The sequence below is a fragment of the Neoarius graeffei genome, chromosome 17 (genome assembly GCF_027579695.1).
Source record: "Neoarius graeffei isolate fNeoGra1 chromosome 17, fNeoGra1.pri, whole genome shotgun sequence".
In the NCBI taxonomy this organism is placed as follows: domain Eukaryota; kingdom Metazoa; phylum Chordata; class Actinopteri; order Siluriformes; family Ariidae; genus Neoarius; species Neoarius graeffei.
The window spans coordinates 25,423,022-25,440,144 of record NC_083585.1 but is presented as its reverse complement, the minus strand read 5'-3'; the positions used below and the strand labels follow the sequence as shown (position 1 = coordinate 25,440,144).

At 40.6% G+C, this 17,123-nt stretch overlaps 1 protein-coding gene across 3 annotated transcripts in view; it reads right to left on the bottom strand.

The window, feature by feature from the left end:
* Positions 1 to 13,133, bottom strand: part of LOC132901468 (alpha-2-macroglobulin-like) — a 55,310-nt gene extending 42,177 nt beyond the window's left edge. For all 3 annotated transcript variants that reach the window (XR_009656857.1, XM_060943880.1, XM_060943881.1), the window contains exons 1-3: positions 13,047 to 13,133; positions 1,498 to 1,608; positions 259 to 439 (exon numbers count right to left, since the gene is read on the bottom strand). Coding sequence is in view for 2 of the 3 variants with exons in the window: in XM_060943880.1 (XP_060799863.1) it covers positions 259 to 439; positions 1,498 to 1,583 (267 nt within the window). In the remaining variant the exon portion in view is untranslated. The remainder of the gene's footprint in view (positions 1 to 258; positions 440 to 1,497; positions 1,609 to 13,046) is intronic.
* Between the last annotated feature and the right edge of the window lie 3,990 nt (positions 13,134 to 17,123).

Here is a 17,123-nt window from a genome sequence, read left to right as displayed (position 1 = left end):
AAGAACCTGAGTGGCCTGTACAGAGCCCTGACCTCAGTAACACTGAAAATGTTTTGAACTTTCGAACTGGAAATCCGACTACACCGCAGGCTTCCTCGCCCAACATCATTGCCCACACTCCAAAATGTACCAGAAAGCCTTCCCAGGAAAAAAGGGGGAACTAAATTTGTAATCAGATGTTCAAAAATCACATATGGATATGATGGTCAGGTGTCTGTAAACTTGAAGTTAATAAAGTGTAGATATGAGATTGCTGACCTCAAAATGAGAGCAGTGGTGAATCTCCGTTTCCACTGTCTCTTGTAAAAGAGTTCTATTCTGGTTGTTGTGAACCAGATAAATGTTCAGTTGCAGAGTCTCATTGGGCTTCAAAAGATTCACACAGAACTTAGCATCAGAGCCAGACTCTATTACTGCAGGAAATGTCACCGTGAAATATCTAAAGACAAAAATGAAGGTTGAAGATGTTTCATTTCATTCATTTAATCAGTACTCAGTGTAATCAGTGAAACATGGAGAAGAGTTGTATAAGTTACCTTTTGTAGACAGATCACAGCAACTGTTTAAGTAAGCTCTTTGTTAACCAAACAGAACTCAGCTAACAATCAATACTATTGCAAAAGTATATAGAGTGCCTTAAAGTACATTGACCTAAGTATCCATATGCAGTTTGCAATCAGTGTTATTGCTGTCTAAGATCTGTGTAAGATGTTTAAACATTTCCTAATATCTGTTATAATGCAGTCAAACTAACTGTTATTTATGGGACAAAATAGTGTCACACAGCATGACTATTTAAGACATCTCAAAAGGATTATACATGTGACACAAGTACTGATGCGCAATGGTGTTGTGCAAGAGCTTAGCCATTTATTTAATGCACCTGAACTGAAGAAATTAGTCACAATTAAAGATAAGAAACATTCTGATAGTACTACAATAGTATTCAGGCATAATAGTAGCTTTTTGAGTTATTCATTGTGTCAGCTATTGGGCTTAATTGTGAGTGCTAAATATTTGTACCCTGAATATTTAGAAAGCTGGTTCATACTTTTTTATTCTGAAAATATTTTCATAGGCTGAGGCAAAATTCTGTGTAAGTTATTAAATGTACGTGTTCATAATAGCACCACTAAAGCTTTATTAAATTGTTAATGGCCATTAAGTTAATGTTTAAAATCCTACTTGTACACATCATTGAAGGTTTATTTGAAGTGTGTGTTTAGAAGTCATGTTTGATGTGTTAGGACAGTCTGCTGCTACTCATGCCCTGTTTGCATTGGTTGCTCAAGCCCTGTAGCTTGTTATGCATTGTGGGCCCTTCCCAGCTGCCCTGCTACTTATCTCCATCCGAGTTGCTTTTTTCTAATTTATTTACTAATCCAAAATGCAAATACAAAGATATTTTTGAACATTTCCATAGAAGCAATTTTTAATTGTGTGTGTGTGTGTGCGTGCGTGTGTGTAAAATAAGTATATTTTACACAGTGTACTTACGGTCCGGAGGTTTGTCCATAGACAGAGAAAAAGAGGAAGCTGGCTAAGAGTAGCCTTATCCTTATGTGAACCCGACCGACCACCATGATGAAGTCTATCACCAGTGCCAAGCTGTAAAGTTTGAAGTCCTTTTTAAAGAAAGTAACCCCATCTGCTCTCATCCTCTCATTAATGATTAACCATAGTGAGCAACCTGACTACATTGTAAACTTCTGTCATAAGCAAAAATGTATTAACATGTAGCAGGTTTCATAAAAAAGTGATATGCGAGATACAAAATAGGCAGATGACAATGTAAATAAAATAAAACCTATAACCTTTCCTTTCCGTTATTTACCACAAACTAGCCAATCCATAAATGTCTCTCTAATGACAATATATTACACCAGAATAAAAATAGCATAAGCGAGATAATAACTTTTGTATATTGATTCATAAGTGATAACCAGCAGTCAATAAGACAACATAGCAAGAGATCATGGGTAACAGTATAAAATATAAAGTATAAAAAGTAAGTCATTAAAATAAATCAGTGCAGGCAATGTAATTATAATTGGATAGGCATGGATTGTGTTTTATTACACTTTCGCTGCAAGAATGTTACTGTAAGAAAATACTATAAGGAAATATGCATCTAGTGGTATTTGCTGAAACCAAATAAAAATGTTAACTGTGTGAATTGACACAGGTTTAACATAACATTTCAGCAGTGTGATATTGAGATATTTGCTTCAGTTGTGTTCAAAATTTGCTCTTACTCTCATTTTTTGCACACTGTTTACTGACAGTAAACAGATGGTCACTAACCTATTTCACTTGGCTTCATGTAAAACACCCACACAGTAACAGCCTTGAACTTTAGATAATTTACTTTGACAGAAAATGAGCATGTAATCATTTTCAAAAACAGTAGTAGAGCTTATAATATAATGTACAGAAATACTCCAACTATACTAGCAGGTACTAAAGAAGAAACCTATTGCAACCAGTGAAAGAATTTCTGATTGTATATAACAATTCAAAGAAATGAATGAATTTATGCTGCAGTGTAACCCATATTTTCATAAATAAATTTGTTAAATTGCTGAAGTTTGCACATACCTTATGCTGTATTTCTGAATAGCTTAATTTAGCTTAAAAATGTACCGACATCAATTTCAGTTGGTTCTAACACTGATCACATCCCAGGATATTCACTAAATGTACCTGAAAAATGATTCTCATGTCACCTTCTTTCATAACAACTCCAAGAATTACACATCACTACAATCTAACATCAGCATCTGGATATTTGTATCCAAATGGATTTAATTTAAACAGGCTACGTTATAGGGTCACGTTGGGGTGACCCTGAAAAAACCTGTAGGGGTTAACCCTGACAAAACAGATTATTAATTGATAAAATTTAAAAAGGGTTAAAATCACATGAGACCTTTGCTTAGGTAATTTCAGCTCACACTGTGGTGATCGTGCTGGAAAGATGTTTATTGTGATGATTACCTAGTTTTTTAATCACATTATAAGAGTATTTTCTATCACATCTTGGTCACCAAATACTATATGACTAAGTATAAAATTGTATTATCTTAGTCCACTATCAACAGGGGGGCGGCACGGTGGTGTAGTGGTTAGCGCTGTCGCCTCACAGCAAGAAGGTCCGGGTTCGAGCCCCGTGGCTGGCGAGGGCCTTTCTGTGCGGAGTTTGCATGTTCTCCCCGTGTCCGCGTGGGTTTCCTCCGGGTGCTCCGGTTTCCCCCACAGTCCAAAGACATGCAGGTTAGGTTAACTGGTGACTCTAAATTGACCGTAGGTGTGAATGTGAGTGTGAATGGTTGTCTGTGTCTATGTGTCAGCCCTGTGATGACCTGGCGACTTGTCCAGGGTGTACCCCACCTTTCGCCCGTAGTCAGCTGGGATAGGCTCCAGCTTGCCTGCGACCCTGTAGAAGGATAAAGCGGCTGGAGATAATGAGACCATCAACAGGGAGAGAAATAGGTGCAGCAGCAGAAGGTCAAACGTATGCTTGAAATGTATGACTTTAATATCTGACTCCAATATTCAGTTTAACATAATAGTTAACTTAATGAACTGACTGGCGGCACAGTGGTGTAGTGGAGACAAACAACATGGTGGTGTAGTGGAGACACTGTCGCCTCACAGCAAGAAGGTTCTGGGTTTGAGCCCAGCAGCCGACGGGGGCCTTTTTTGTGTGGAGTTTGCATGTTCTCTGTGTGGGTTTCCTCCGGGTGCTCCAGTTTCCCCACACAGTCCAAAGACATGCAGGTTAGGCTGATCGGTGACTCTAAATTGACCATAGGTGTGAATGGTGGTTTGTCTCTATGTGTCAGCCCTGCGATGATCTGGTGACTTGTCCAGGGTGTACCCTGCCTCTCGCCCATAGTCAGCTGGGATAGGCTCCAGCTTGCCTGTGACCCTGCATAGGATAAGTGGTTACAGATAATGGATGGATAATCTGACTCCAATTTACTAAATTAACCTAATGTAACTGATTCCAAATCAATCACTTTTTATATAACCTAACCAATAACCTTAGTGCTGGAAGTACAATATTGAAATATTTCATATATTCAATTATACATTTCATTTAAACATCTTTATACTACCTTGTATAATTTTTTGCTAGAATGTGTCATAACTGGCCACAAGAAAAAAAATTACCAAAACAAATAAACATTTTCTTTTATTTTTGAAACTAAAGTGGTCTGGTAACATGTTAGCTAGCTAATGAGGGCTCTCAAAAGCAACATTGAAATGCTCATATCCCAGCAGTGCTCTTCACTCCACCCCAAAATAAAAAAAAAAATTAAAGAAGTCTAATGCAGAAAGTTGGTCAAAGTTTACCAACGTCTATACAGAAGCAGCAGCAAGAAACGAAACAGCTTATAAGGACAAGGTTCTGGGCACAGTTATGGCATCAAATGAAGTAGCTTGTGGCTTTAGTTCCAAGTCCCCCCCCCCCCCCAAGACTTAGCAATGATTTCCATTCAGAAGAGTCCACAGATCCTTAAACATGGAGGACATAATCAACACTTTTGCTGAAGTCACAACCAGGATGGTTCGGTTCTGACTGCAGTAAGAAGCACTACAACATACTAACTCCATTTCCAGAAAAGTTGGGATATTTTCCAAAATGCAATAAAAACAACAATCTGGGATTTGTTAATTCACATGAACCTTTATTTAACTGACAAAGAGGTACAAAGGAAAGACTTCAATAGTTTTACTGAGCAACTTAATTGTATTTTGTAAATATAAATGAAGTTGGTATAGAGGCAAAATAAGACTGAAAGGTTTATAGGATATTTAAATAGCACCATTTTGGAAGATTCCACAATAAGCAGGGTAATTGCTAACAGGTGAGAGTATCATGACTGGGTATAAAAGGAGCATGCACCAAAGGCTCAGTCTTTGCAAGGAAGGATGGGTCATCTCTTTGTGCCAAAATGTGAGAATAGTTATTCAATTCAAAAAGAACACTTCTCAGTACAAGATTTTAGGTCTTTCAAAATCTACAGTACATAATATTGTGAAAAGATTCAGGGAATTCGGAGACATCTCAGTGTGTAAAGAGCGAGGTCGCAAACCACTGTTGAATGTGCATGACCTTCGAGCCCTCAGGCGGCATTGCCTGAGAAACCATCATGCTAATGTGATAAATATAGCCACATGGGCTCGGAAGTACTTTAGAAAACCATTGTCACTTAACACAGTCCACCGCTGCATCCAGAAATGCAACCTGAAACTGTATTATACAAGGAGGAAGCCATTCATCACTTCTATACGGAAGCACTGCCAATTTCTCTGGGCCTGAACTCATCTCAGATGGACCGAAAGATAGTGGAAATGTGTGCTGTGGTCAAATGAGTCCACATTTCAGCTTGTTTTCAGGAAAACCAGACATTGACTTCTGCATGCCAAAGGTGAACACGACCATCCAGTTTTCATCTCATCTCATTATCTCTAGCCGCTTTATCCTGTTCTACAGGGTCGCAGGCAAGCTGGAGCCTATCCCAGCTGACTACGGGCGAAAGGTGGGGTACACCCTGGACAAGTCGCCAGGTCATCACAGGGCTGACACATAGACACAGACAGCCATTCACACTCACATTCACACCTACGGTCAATTTAGAGTCACCAGTTAACCTAACCTGCATGTCTTTGGACTGTGGGGGAAACCGGAGCACCCGGAGGAAACCCACGTGGACATGGGGAGAACATGCAAACTCCGCACAGAAAGGCCCTCGCCGGCCACGGGGCTCGAACCCGGACCTTCTTGCTGTGAGGCGACAGCGCTAACCACTACACCACCGTGCTGCCTACCATCCAGGTTTTTTTTTTTTTTAAATCAGAGAAAAGTGCAAAAGCCAGCATCTGTGAATCTGTGATGGTATGGGGGTGCATCGATGCCCAGGGCATGGGTGAGGTGTGTGTGTGAGAACCTTACCTTGAATACCTTGGATCGACTTTGAGCTTGATCACTCAGACCAAGCATATCACATATCTCCATCACCGATTCCCAGGGTAGCAGTTATTAACACTTGCTACCAACCCACTCCAACAATGAGTTCATATTCACTCCAAGGTACCCAGGTGTAGGTGGAGTGTCAGGGAATGACCTGAGCCACTTATCAAGTTCTGTCTTGAACCTCCTCAGGGGAGGAATTGACTTGATGTTTACTGGCACCACATTGTAGAGAGCTGGTGTGACCGATGACAAAGAGTTGAATATTATTGTGTTGACACTGCTGTACCGTGAGTTGCCAAGAGTTCTGATACATGTCGTTCCTCTTCTAGCAGATTCATTGAACTCAATATTGATACAGTTGGGTACAAGGTTGTTCTGGATCTTCCAGCTCAAGATAATGGCATATCACTCATGGAGCCTTTGTAAAGAATAGAAGTTGAGAGCTTTAAGTCTGTTCCAATAGTTCATAGTTCGAAGACCATTGATTTTTGCTGTGAAGGATCTTTATATGCTCTCAAGCTTGATGAGATCACATTGAAGATGCAGTGACCAGAGTGGACAGCAATACTCTAAAATGGACCTGACATATGACTTGTATAAGAGCATCAATGTTTCCTTGTCCCGATATGAGAAGGTTCTCAAGATCCAACTGGCTTTTTCTGCTGGCTTCAGCTACATTAATATTGACATAAGCTCTCAAGCTGAGACTTTGATCAACGTAGACTTCAAGCTCTTTAACACACTCCTCACCTGACAGTACCTCTCCAGATGGTAAGATATGAGAGAATTTAAGATCTTCATTCTTGCTGTGTTGGATGAGTTGGAACTTGGATGGATTTAGCTCCATGATGTTGTTATCTAGAGACCTCTTCACAATGGCTTCAATATCTTCCTGGAGAAGGATGCAGTCAAGAAAGCTGCAAATGGGCTTGTGGAGTTTGGAATCATCATCAAAGACTTTGATGATGGTGTTTGACCACGTGAAAAATGTCGTTGCTGTACAATATAAAAAGAAGTGGACCTAACACAGTCCCTTGGGGCACACCACTTATAACATCTATAGAGATCTTGCAGTCACGTGACCGGAAAGTACACAACTGCCATCTTGTCGGTCAAAAACACCGCTGAATACTGCTGCACTCGTGTACAGAATGGATCAATTTCAACCGACGGACTACACGGCTCATTTTTCTAATGAACAGATAACTAGATATATGTCTAAAATAAACGATCTACAGATTAGTGACCCTTATGGCTTACCGGACGGAGTTTTCACGACCGGATGTTGAACTGCCAGCGGAATACACAGACGTGTATAATTACCTCATTAACTTTCCCTCGCTGTTCAGTGGTGAAGGACTGCGTGCTTATAAATCTCTGGACAGTTATCTTTACAGAAATTCAGGATTTGTCAGCGACTCAGATGTGGCATCTTGTAAACAAGAATCCTCATTGGATGGGTAAGTCACTTAAGTATTGAGTATAGCACTGACCAGCCGATTATAGAATAGAATAGAATAAGGTAATTCTAGCTGTAATTCCAAATCGTCCGTCTTGTTTACATGGATCTGGCGTTGGAGAGATAGAGGCTTAGCAGTGGAGGTTTGAGTGGCTGTTTTGAGCTTAGTCAACAGGCCAGCTCTGCCTGCAGCCTCGCTTTTGCTTCTGCTCCCGGCGCCGCCTCCTTCGCTTTGCTTCCGATAACAATCCATGGAGACCCCGCTGGTCTCGCTATCTCGTCCGGAATGTTGTGCATGCGATGGAAATTGCTACAAACCGTCATCTTCTGCTGGAAACCAATGTCCAGTAAGTCCATATGGTTGTAGTGGATATTGAAGTCCGGTACAGACGAACAACATGCAAAAATATACACAAAAAACATAAAAAACGTGCACAGGTAGGGAGAGCTTGTAGCCGCAGCCGTTGTAGTAGAATTGTATATAGTACGGTTTTCCAGAAGAAAAGGTAGAAGTAAAAGCAGAAGTAGAACCAGAAGTAGAAGGCGGAATATGGCGTTTGACCGACATGATGGCGTCTGTCACAATCTGGATCGGCTGTGACGTCACATGCAAGTGCTCCATACTTGATGATCTGACACCATCAGTAACAACATGCTGCTTATGCCCTGAGAGAAAAGAGGATATCCAATTATAAGCTTTGCCATGAATGCCATAGTGATAGAATCCTGCTGAAAAAGCTCCATGATTGACCTTATGAAAGGCTTTACTGAACACGAGGCTTGCGCCCATACAACAATTCAAATGGGGAAAACCCGGTGGAGGTTTGTGGAACCTTGCACACTGCAAACAACAGTGCCTAGGGTCTAGCCACTTATCCCAGTTTCTCGTGTGCCCATGAACTAAATTCCGAATCATATTTTTAAGTTTTTTTAGATTATGGCGTGCTCTTTTTCCAATAATTTAAAGTCTTTTTTTAGGTTTGGGTGCTCTTTAATCCAAGGTATTCTAGATCCACAGCCAAAAAAGAGAAAAAAATCTCTGACTAAGGCACTCCAGATTAAAATGTCTTTAATATTTTAGACAAGTCCTACATGGACAAATTAAAAACAAAGCCCACGCGTAGTGGCATGGGTGCCTTCTTCAGGGCAATATCACAAAGGAACAAGGTAGCTTTGTTCAAGATGTAGAAAAGGACAGGTGAAGACAATTGGATAATTGTGCATGTATGTGAGGTTGTGTATACTTGCAGTGACTGGAATATGTGTGTATTTTTGATGTTTTTGCAATATTTTGAATGATGCCTGTCTTGGATTGGGAGCCGTGTGAGAGGCGGGCCCAAGCCATTGATTGACAGTTTTTGATGGAAAAGTTTTTAGTGCTGGGAGCTGTGTGAGGGGCGGACTCAGCAATGTGTAGGGTTTCAGGACTAATTATCCAATTGTCTTCACCTGTCCTTTTCTACATCTTGAACAAAGCTACCTTGTTCCTTTGTGACATTGCCCTGAAGAAGGCACCCATGCCGCTACGCGTGGGCTTTGTTTTTAATTTGTCCATGTAGGACTTGTCTAAAATATTAAAGACATTTTAATCTGGAGTGCCTTAGTCAGAGATTTTTTTCTCATATTTTTAAGTGTTTGATTAAATCATTCAGCCAGCCCGTCCAACTGCGGATGGTAAACACTAATACTTTTATTTTCTACTTTCACTTTTCAGTGATGACTAACACACATGCCACACGTGTTGGGGAACACGGCGCTCTCTCTCTCTCGTTACTGGCTATCTGAAAGACACACAGAGATACACATTAATAGACAGCCAGTAATTAGACACAGGTGTAACTAATCACAAATTACCTGCTGGTTCAACCCGACTCCTCGCTATTCACAGCTGACTCTCGACCACACCCTCGTTGCCACACTAATATTTTTTTGAGATATGTTTTTTTTTTTGCACTGTCAGCTAAAATGATCAAAATTAAAATAGAAAAATGCTTGAAACATTTTAGTTTACATGTAATGAGTCTAGAATATATTACATTTTCACTTTCCTAAATAACTCATGGAAAATATTGAACTTTTTCATGATATTCTAATTTTTTTGAGATGTACCTGTATAATTCATTAAATTCTAATTGACGGAATCTTAAAAAAAAAAGTATTTTGTTATGGATGGGCTTGGTTCAAAATGTATTCATTTCAATATACGGTATGTAGCCAGCTATAGTATTACATGAATACTGTATGGAAAACATTGTTAGAATACATGGGGTGTTAAACAAACCAAAGATTAATGGCTTATAAGCCTAACGTTTACAATTAGCTGTAGTCACTGAGAAAATGCATCCTGCACAGGCTTCTTCATTGCTTTAAGTGGAACAAGCCTACAACAAAAGTACCATTCAATTAAAAGTCAATTAAGGAGGCTTATGGGGAAGGGGTTACATGGTACCAGATTTCTGAATTCAAAATTGCACAATAAAAAGTGTCATTTTAGTTCCTATGCAACAAAGAGTAATATTGAAGGAAGTGCATATATATGACCAGGAGAATTTTGACAATGCCTTGGATTTAATATTGCTTTGTAACTATATCCAGTGTTTAATTTGGTTAATAAAACTATATGATATGATGAAACATATGCTAAATAAAACTTATGGCACATAAATCTTTTATTGCAGATAATACTAACGGAATACAATGTACTGCAATTCAAGTCATCTGTTGTGTCAGCCAAGTCAGACAGTATGGCATGCGCTTAGTATTATCAATGTTTCTAAGAAAACATACACTGACGCAATAACCTTTTCCATCAAAAAAGCTTCTCAATGTGCAAACATCAATTGCCTGTTTATTTGATTTCAAACATTGTAGCACATATTTTCTATAATTTCCCAGATTAAGAATATCTGACATATGAGTGCATTCGACTTTTCAGTCAAGGAGGAAAAGAGCTTCGAATTCAGTCACAGATGCAAACATTTATGTTCCAAAGTATTTATTTCAAATACATATGTATAGTGAGTTGTATCTTGCACATAACCAGAAAAAATACCATTATTTTGTTGTCTGAGTAATTGCAGCGAAAAATTATCAAACATGCAAGATTAATTTTTGCCATCAGAATTGTTTGAGTGATGCACAAGAAATCTTTGCATGCTTCTGCTCAACTTTTACCAGTACATAAAAGAAATGCATCAATAGATCAAGTAAAAAATGTGTTGTACAAAACAAATATATACATGATAAAGTAAGACTGATTAAAAGTAAATGTATGTAACTGACTGAGAAATTCAGCATTAAGCACTGTCCATGATTACTGCTGTGACCTCAAAGCCAGTTTTATGCCTGCAAACTTATTTTAGCATCTGGATTTGCATTATTTGAATTTAGCATTCATAATGAACCTTCAACAATGGGCCACAACCAGCATATAAACAACAACTCCCATCACTCTTCATTGGGGCTCTGCACTTGCTGCTGCTACAATACCATGCTGCCTGAGCTGGCTCCTCAAAATCTGATTTTTGGATTTCCAGTCTTCCACCTGGGGGGAAGGGGTAGTTTCATTTTTCATTAACAAAATGCTACAATTTAACGTGGATTTCTGCCTGAAGTCCCATGCACACCAAGTCTGAATTTTCAGATGAAATATTTGGATAAAATCATGCAGGTCATTAAATACATGTGTTCTTATTAGTCTTTACACACCAAGGTACACAATCTGGTACAGTAAAAAATAAATTTGGATCCGTCTTTCTTGTTGCAAAATTTTGCATGGGAAAATGATTACCTGACCAATCAAATGAGGGTTCCACTGATGTCACACAATAGAACAACAAGCAGAAAAATTTGGTGAAATGGGTGAACAGCTTATTAATCTTGTTGCCTAGTTACATAGAGTATTTAGACTCCATGCTTAAGAACACCATCTGGGCAAAAATATCTCAGGACCTTGGAAATGATGGTAATGGCTGCCTAGCAATAACAGAGTACCTAACTGTTGATTATGAAACTTTCTCTGCGGTCATCTCTGTTCCAACAATGGTTGTACCCAAAACTTTCTCTTCCTTGACAGCATGTCTATAATTATTATGCCCACATCACTCCTAGATTACACCATTATTCACTCAAGACTCGACTGACAGTCGCGGCATGAAACTAGCATCAAAAGAGCATTTGCATTGGACTCTGTGTGAAATTTTCACACCCAAATCATTCGCATTGCAATGTTGTGTCATATCCAGTGTGTAAAGGCAGGAACACAGGGCTATTTTACTGTATAAAGCCCCAAGCACACCAATTCCAAATCTTCAGATGAAATATTCACAGGAAATCACATCATTAAATGCATGTGTTCTTATTAGTTTTTACACACCAAGAACGAAATTCAGTAGGATGAAAAATAACTTTGGATCCATCTTGTTACGAAAATTTACATGGGAAAATGATTACCTGACCAGTCACATGAAGGTTCCATTGAGGTCACACAACAGAAAAACAAACAGAAAAAGCTAGACAAAATCAGGTAAGCAGCTCATTAAACTTGTTGCCCAACATCCGGTCTTTCACAACAAAAGTCATATAGGAGTATTTAGACTCCAAGCTTAAGGACAACATTGGGGAACAAATAACTCAGGACCTTGGACACGATGATGGTAATGGCTGCCTAACAACACCACAGTAGCAACTGTTACAAGTTGACTTGAATGTATTGTAATACAAACAGTCATGCGTTTGTTTTCTTCCTTCAAGCCAGCAACTTTCTTGACACATAAACGAATAATTGCTGAGAAACATCAATCCCCACATGTGATTAATGTAGCTTTATGTTCATTTCTGGTAATAAATTTATCAGAAAACAGTGAAACTCTTCGTCCAAAAAGTGTCCCATTGTCAAGAAATAGCTGGAACAAATGCTAATCAGAAATGCCTGATAAAAGATGTTATACCTTAAAACAACTACACAATCAAGATAAATAACTTTCCAGATGCTAGATTATACTAGCTGACTGGCCAGCCTGATGCAAGTCTTGGTACAACGAATTGTTTACGTCCACCCATGAAGGAAAGGGTATTCATATATTGAAGTCATCCCAGTTGTTAATATAGAAACATACACTGCCAGGTGTAGTTCAGGAGGTATGTACTCTCTGTAGTTCGTACGTAGTCTCCTCAGGTGAGGAGCCAGGATACTGAGAGCCGGGAACTCTGCCAGTCATCCTAAAATATCATCCGAACCGGTCATGGTACAGCTTCAACTCTTGAACAAGATTATGAAACCCTCCCTGTTGTCTTCTCTATTCCAACTATGGGTGTACCCAAAATTTCTCTTTCTTGAGAGCATGTCTTCATCATTACTAGATGACTCCATCATTCTCTCAGGATACTGATGGTCATGGCACAAAACCAGCATGAAACAATCCCAACATATTTTAAAAATTCATATCAGATTCAGTGTGCATACTCTGTGAAACTGTGACAGTTTCACATTGCTGCTTTTTTTTTTTTTTTACACAATTGTCAATAACTTGTCCCATGATCACTGATTGGTCAGAGGTTCAATTAAATTACCATAATCTGAAAGAAAAAAAGAAATGGGCTTACTTCTTGCCGTAAAAGCTGGTTGTCCATCCTCAACCTCTCCACTGTGCTGAGCTCCTCTGCTAATCGATTATTACTTTGTCGTAGCTCCTGAATGTAATCACAGGCTTTTGAGAGGATTCCTCCTTTACTCTGTAGCAAATCATAAGGGAGAACATGGCATCATATTGCCCCGCTGCCTGTTACCTCTAGTGAACTACCAGATAATCTGAAACCAACCTGTCCTGTCTTGGTGGAGTCCAGCGTGCAGTCTGGAATGGTCTTGGAAAGCTGAACAATCCAGTTGTTAATCTTATCTCTGCGCCTTCGTTCAACTATAAATTAGCAAACAAAAATATTGCTCTGCTGTGAAGAGATTCCTTTTGTCTGCTTCTTCAATACGGCAAATAGACAATAGACCGTTTTAAAACTGAGGTCGCTACTTACCTTCGTTGTGTTGTGCTCGTCGTTTCTCATCTCTAGACGTCCTTGGTGCTTCTGACTTACTGTCATAAAATATACCCCAATAAAACATACCTTAAAAATATACCTACGCTCAAAACTCCATGCATTTCACACAACTCTATTAATTCATACTAAATATAAATAGGTATTAAAAGCTATTATAACATTATACATGAGAAGATTAGATTACGTATTGCAAGTTTGTGTGCGAGGCGCAATAGATCTCTGGGTTGCTCCTGTCAGAACCTCCTGTGGTGACATCATCACATATAACTGACCTTTACCAAAGATAAAGGAAAAGTACAGTTTAGGGCCCGTTTACACGAGGACGCTGTCGGGTAAAAACGACTAAATATTTTATCAGAAGTGCCTTTCGTTTACACGGGGACGGCGTTTCCGAGGCTGAAAAACGGATAAAATTGAAAACGCCTTCCAGAGTGGATAAGTTAAAAACGGCCCCCGTTGCATATCCGTCTAAACTACCCAATACGCGAAACTCTGCTTGGATCTGCTCACGTCGGGTACGCGTTTACGTCATACATATGTCATATACTGCACATGCCAGCCCGGGAAGTAAGAAAGTAAGTAAAAAAGTAAGAGCATGTCTGATTACATCGATCCAACAGACCTTCAAGCTGCTCTGTGTTTTAATGCAGTAGATGTGTTTTTGCTGCTCACCCGCCCAGCTGGAGCTCCTCAGTTTGGTGTCGCCAAGTTACACACACACGCACGCGCGCGCCGCCTATTCAAGCCGCTCGTGAAACCATAAACCCGAGACTGAAAACAAAACTAGCAGCCGAACGGGTTTATTTTGCTGAGATGGACACTGCCTTTTCTCTTCTTCACCAAAACAAGAGTGAGTGTTACTTAATAAAGGCAGATTAAAAGAGTTTCGGTTTGCTCCTGCTCCTCCCTCGAGCACTACAGTACCTCAGCCGGACCGGTGTTCTGTAAAGTTATCCTAGCAAGTTCGCATACAGACCGTTTTATTATTCAAAACAAGTCATTACAAATTATTTGACTCGGCCAAAGACTCGACCAATACGCACAAAACATAAAAATCGGCAAATGCGTGAAATTCTCACCGATTTTCTATCAGCCCAGCTGATCGGTGGGACAAAACTACTGTTGAATTTTCCTACCCTCCTGGATTTCGCGCATGTGTAGTAGGCTTGGTAGGATAACTTGACAGAACAGCGGCGCAGATGTGCAGATCAGACAAGACGGAAGATGTTGCGCATGCGTGCAGACATAGCGGAGACATTTATGCGTCACCGTATAGACGCAGATTTCCTCCTTGAAAACAGTCGTGTAGACGCGGAAAAAAGTGAGAACGAAAACGGACTTTTGCGTTTTTGTTTTATACTGTCCCCGTGTAAAGTGGGCCTAAATTTGTATATAAGCAGTCCCATATTCAAAATATACACAAGGAACATGTAACATATGCAGTACAAGGCCTCTAACATATACAATTATGTTGTTAATAGCGTGACACATGCAAGACAGACTGTGTGCAAACCACAAATGACAAGATGCTACAAAATGTGATACAGTGCATGCACCAAGTATGCACAGCAATAGGGATCCATTATTATGCTATTCACTGCAACTACTGTGCAATTAACCCTGTTCACACTTCAGGTTGAATGAGGATACATTCTATAACTCATTTACATGACTGATACATATGAAATCTGGCAAAACAAGAATTTACAGTAACAGTTTGAACAGTAAAAGTGGTGGTTTACATTTGCATACTAAATTGGTATAGTGCTCTTATTTGAAGTAAGAGCATTTCATATACATGTGCGAGCAGCATAAATTAGTATTGATAGTCTGTCTAAACAATAGCAAACGTGATGGTTTATACTGACATAAATTTGACATCCCTTTATTCTAAAATCAATAAGATTACGCTCAAATTCCTTAAAGGTTCCCTTGCATCGTTTTTTTCATTAATTGTGCGGTGGTCTCTAGTATGAATGAATGCCCTGTGAGCCGGTTTTGGTGAAAAAAAATGCTGTGGTTCTCCTGTTTCAGGCTGTTCTAGTTTGGTGGAGGAGTGGGTGGCGGGAGAACGACAGGCTTTCAGCTCTTACTCATTAATATTCATGACATGTAAACGTGTTACCTCTGATTGGCTAACAGCAATCAGTAAACGTATTACAGTACCTCTGATTGGCTAACAGCACTGTGACGCTACCTCCAGTGGGTCAGAACAAGCGGATGCGGGTGTCTTTGTAAAAACTGTTTCGATTGGCTATTATGGTCTCGACATCGATGTTTTGACCAATAACAATGTAGATGTGGCAGCGGGGGCGTGGCCGAGCGGCGGTCTGTGAATGGAGGGCGGAGTCAGGGAGGGTAAGTGGCAGAATCACTGCACCTGACGGGAATTAACGTGTTTGTGTGTCTTCCCCAGTGACCGCGCCCTATAAGAGGAGAGGGAGAGCAGAGGAAGGGGGCTCTCTCCCCAACCAGAACACTTGTGTGTGCGTGCGTGCACGCAAGAGAGAGACTGGGAGGGAGTCATTCATTCGTTCTAGTGCTGTCAAAAATGTCGCGTTATTAACGCGTTAACTTGACTCAATTTTAACGGCGATAATTTTTTTTATCGCGAGATTAACGCTCTGTGACATGATGCCACGCCCCGCACAGCCAGAGTCCTCTGCCCTCCCCTGAAGAGCCACGGTGCTCGGCTTATTTTTCTTTTTCCCATCGGCGGCTCCAGCCCCACTTTGCAGTGGCTGTGACAAGACGTGTTATGCTCTGCAATAAAAATAAAAAAAAAAACCATTGGTACAATCAGTGCTCGAACTATGCCGATATTTTCGGGGGGTCCCTTTTTTTCCCCTGGGGGGGGTGCTTGCGCTTGTCTCAGAGCGCGGATCTCCATCGCGCTCTCACTTCGGATATGCAAATGCTTCCCGTTACCCACGATTGCTATGTCAATAAACATCATTTTGCCAATATTTTAGAGACCCTCCAACATTTCCCAAATCATGTTTTCAAGGGATCTCATGTCTGTTTCAGGGGATCTCGGATCCCCCGAGTACCCCCGTAGTTCGAACGGTGAGCAAGCCCATTCACTTTTTTATGCTGATAAGAGAATTACAATGGTTTTTCATGTGACAAAAATGTGCGATTAAATTGCGATTAATCGCGAGTTAACTATGACAGTCGCGACATTAATCGCGATTAAATATTTTAATCGCTTGACAGCACTAATTCGTTCATTCATTTATTTATTTAATTGAATACTCCCTGCGGCAGCGGCTTTCATCAAGGCACGAGGCACGGAGCGGAGCTTGCCTCGGGGTGTGTGGGGGGAATAACGTCCCCTGGCTGGGAGCTGACGGGCCCTGGCAGCACTGGTTCGTTTGGGAGAGGGCAGGGGTCGCTGGCTGCCAAGTCTGGGGAGGCTGGGACCTAGGGTTAGGGTTAGGTGACTTACGTCCCGAGGCACGGAGCTAGCCCGCCCAGGGAGCACTCTTTCGTTCAGGAGAGGGCAGAGGCCGCTGACTGCCAAGGCTGGGGAGGCTGGGACCTCCCCTGCCCGAGTTATGAGCATGCAAAGTCGGGCTGGAGCCGCCGTTAGAAACGAAACTGATGCGGAGCACTGCGCCGTGCCTCAGG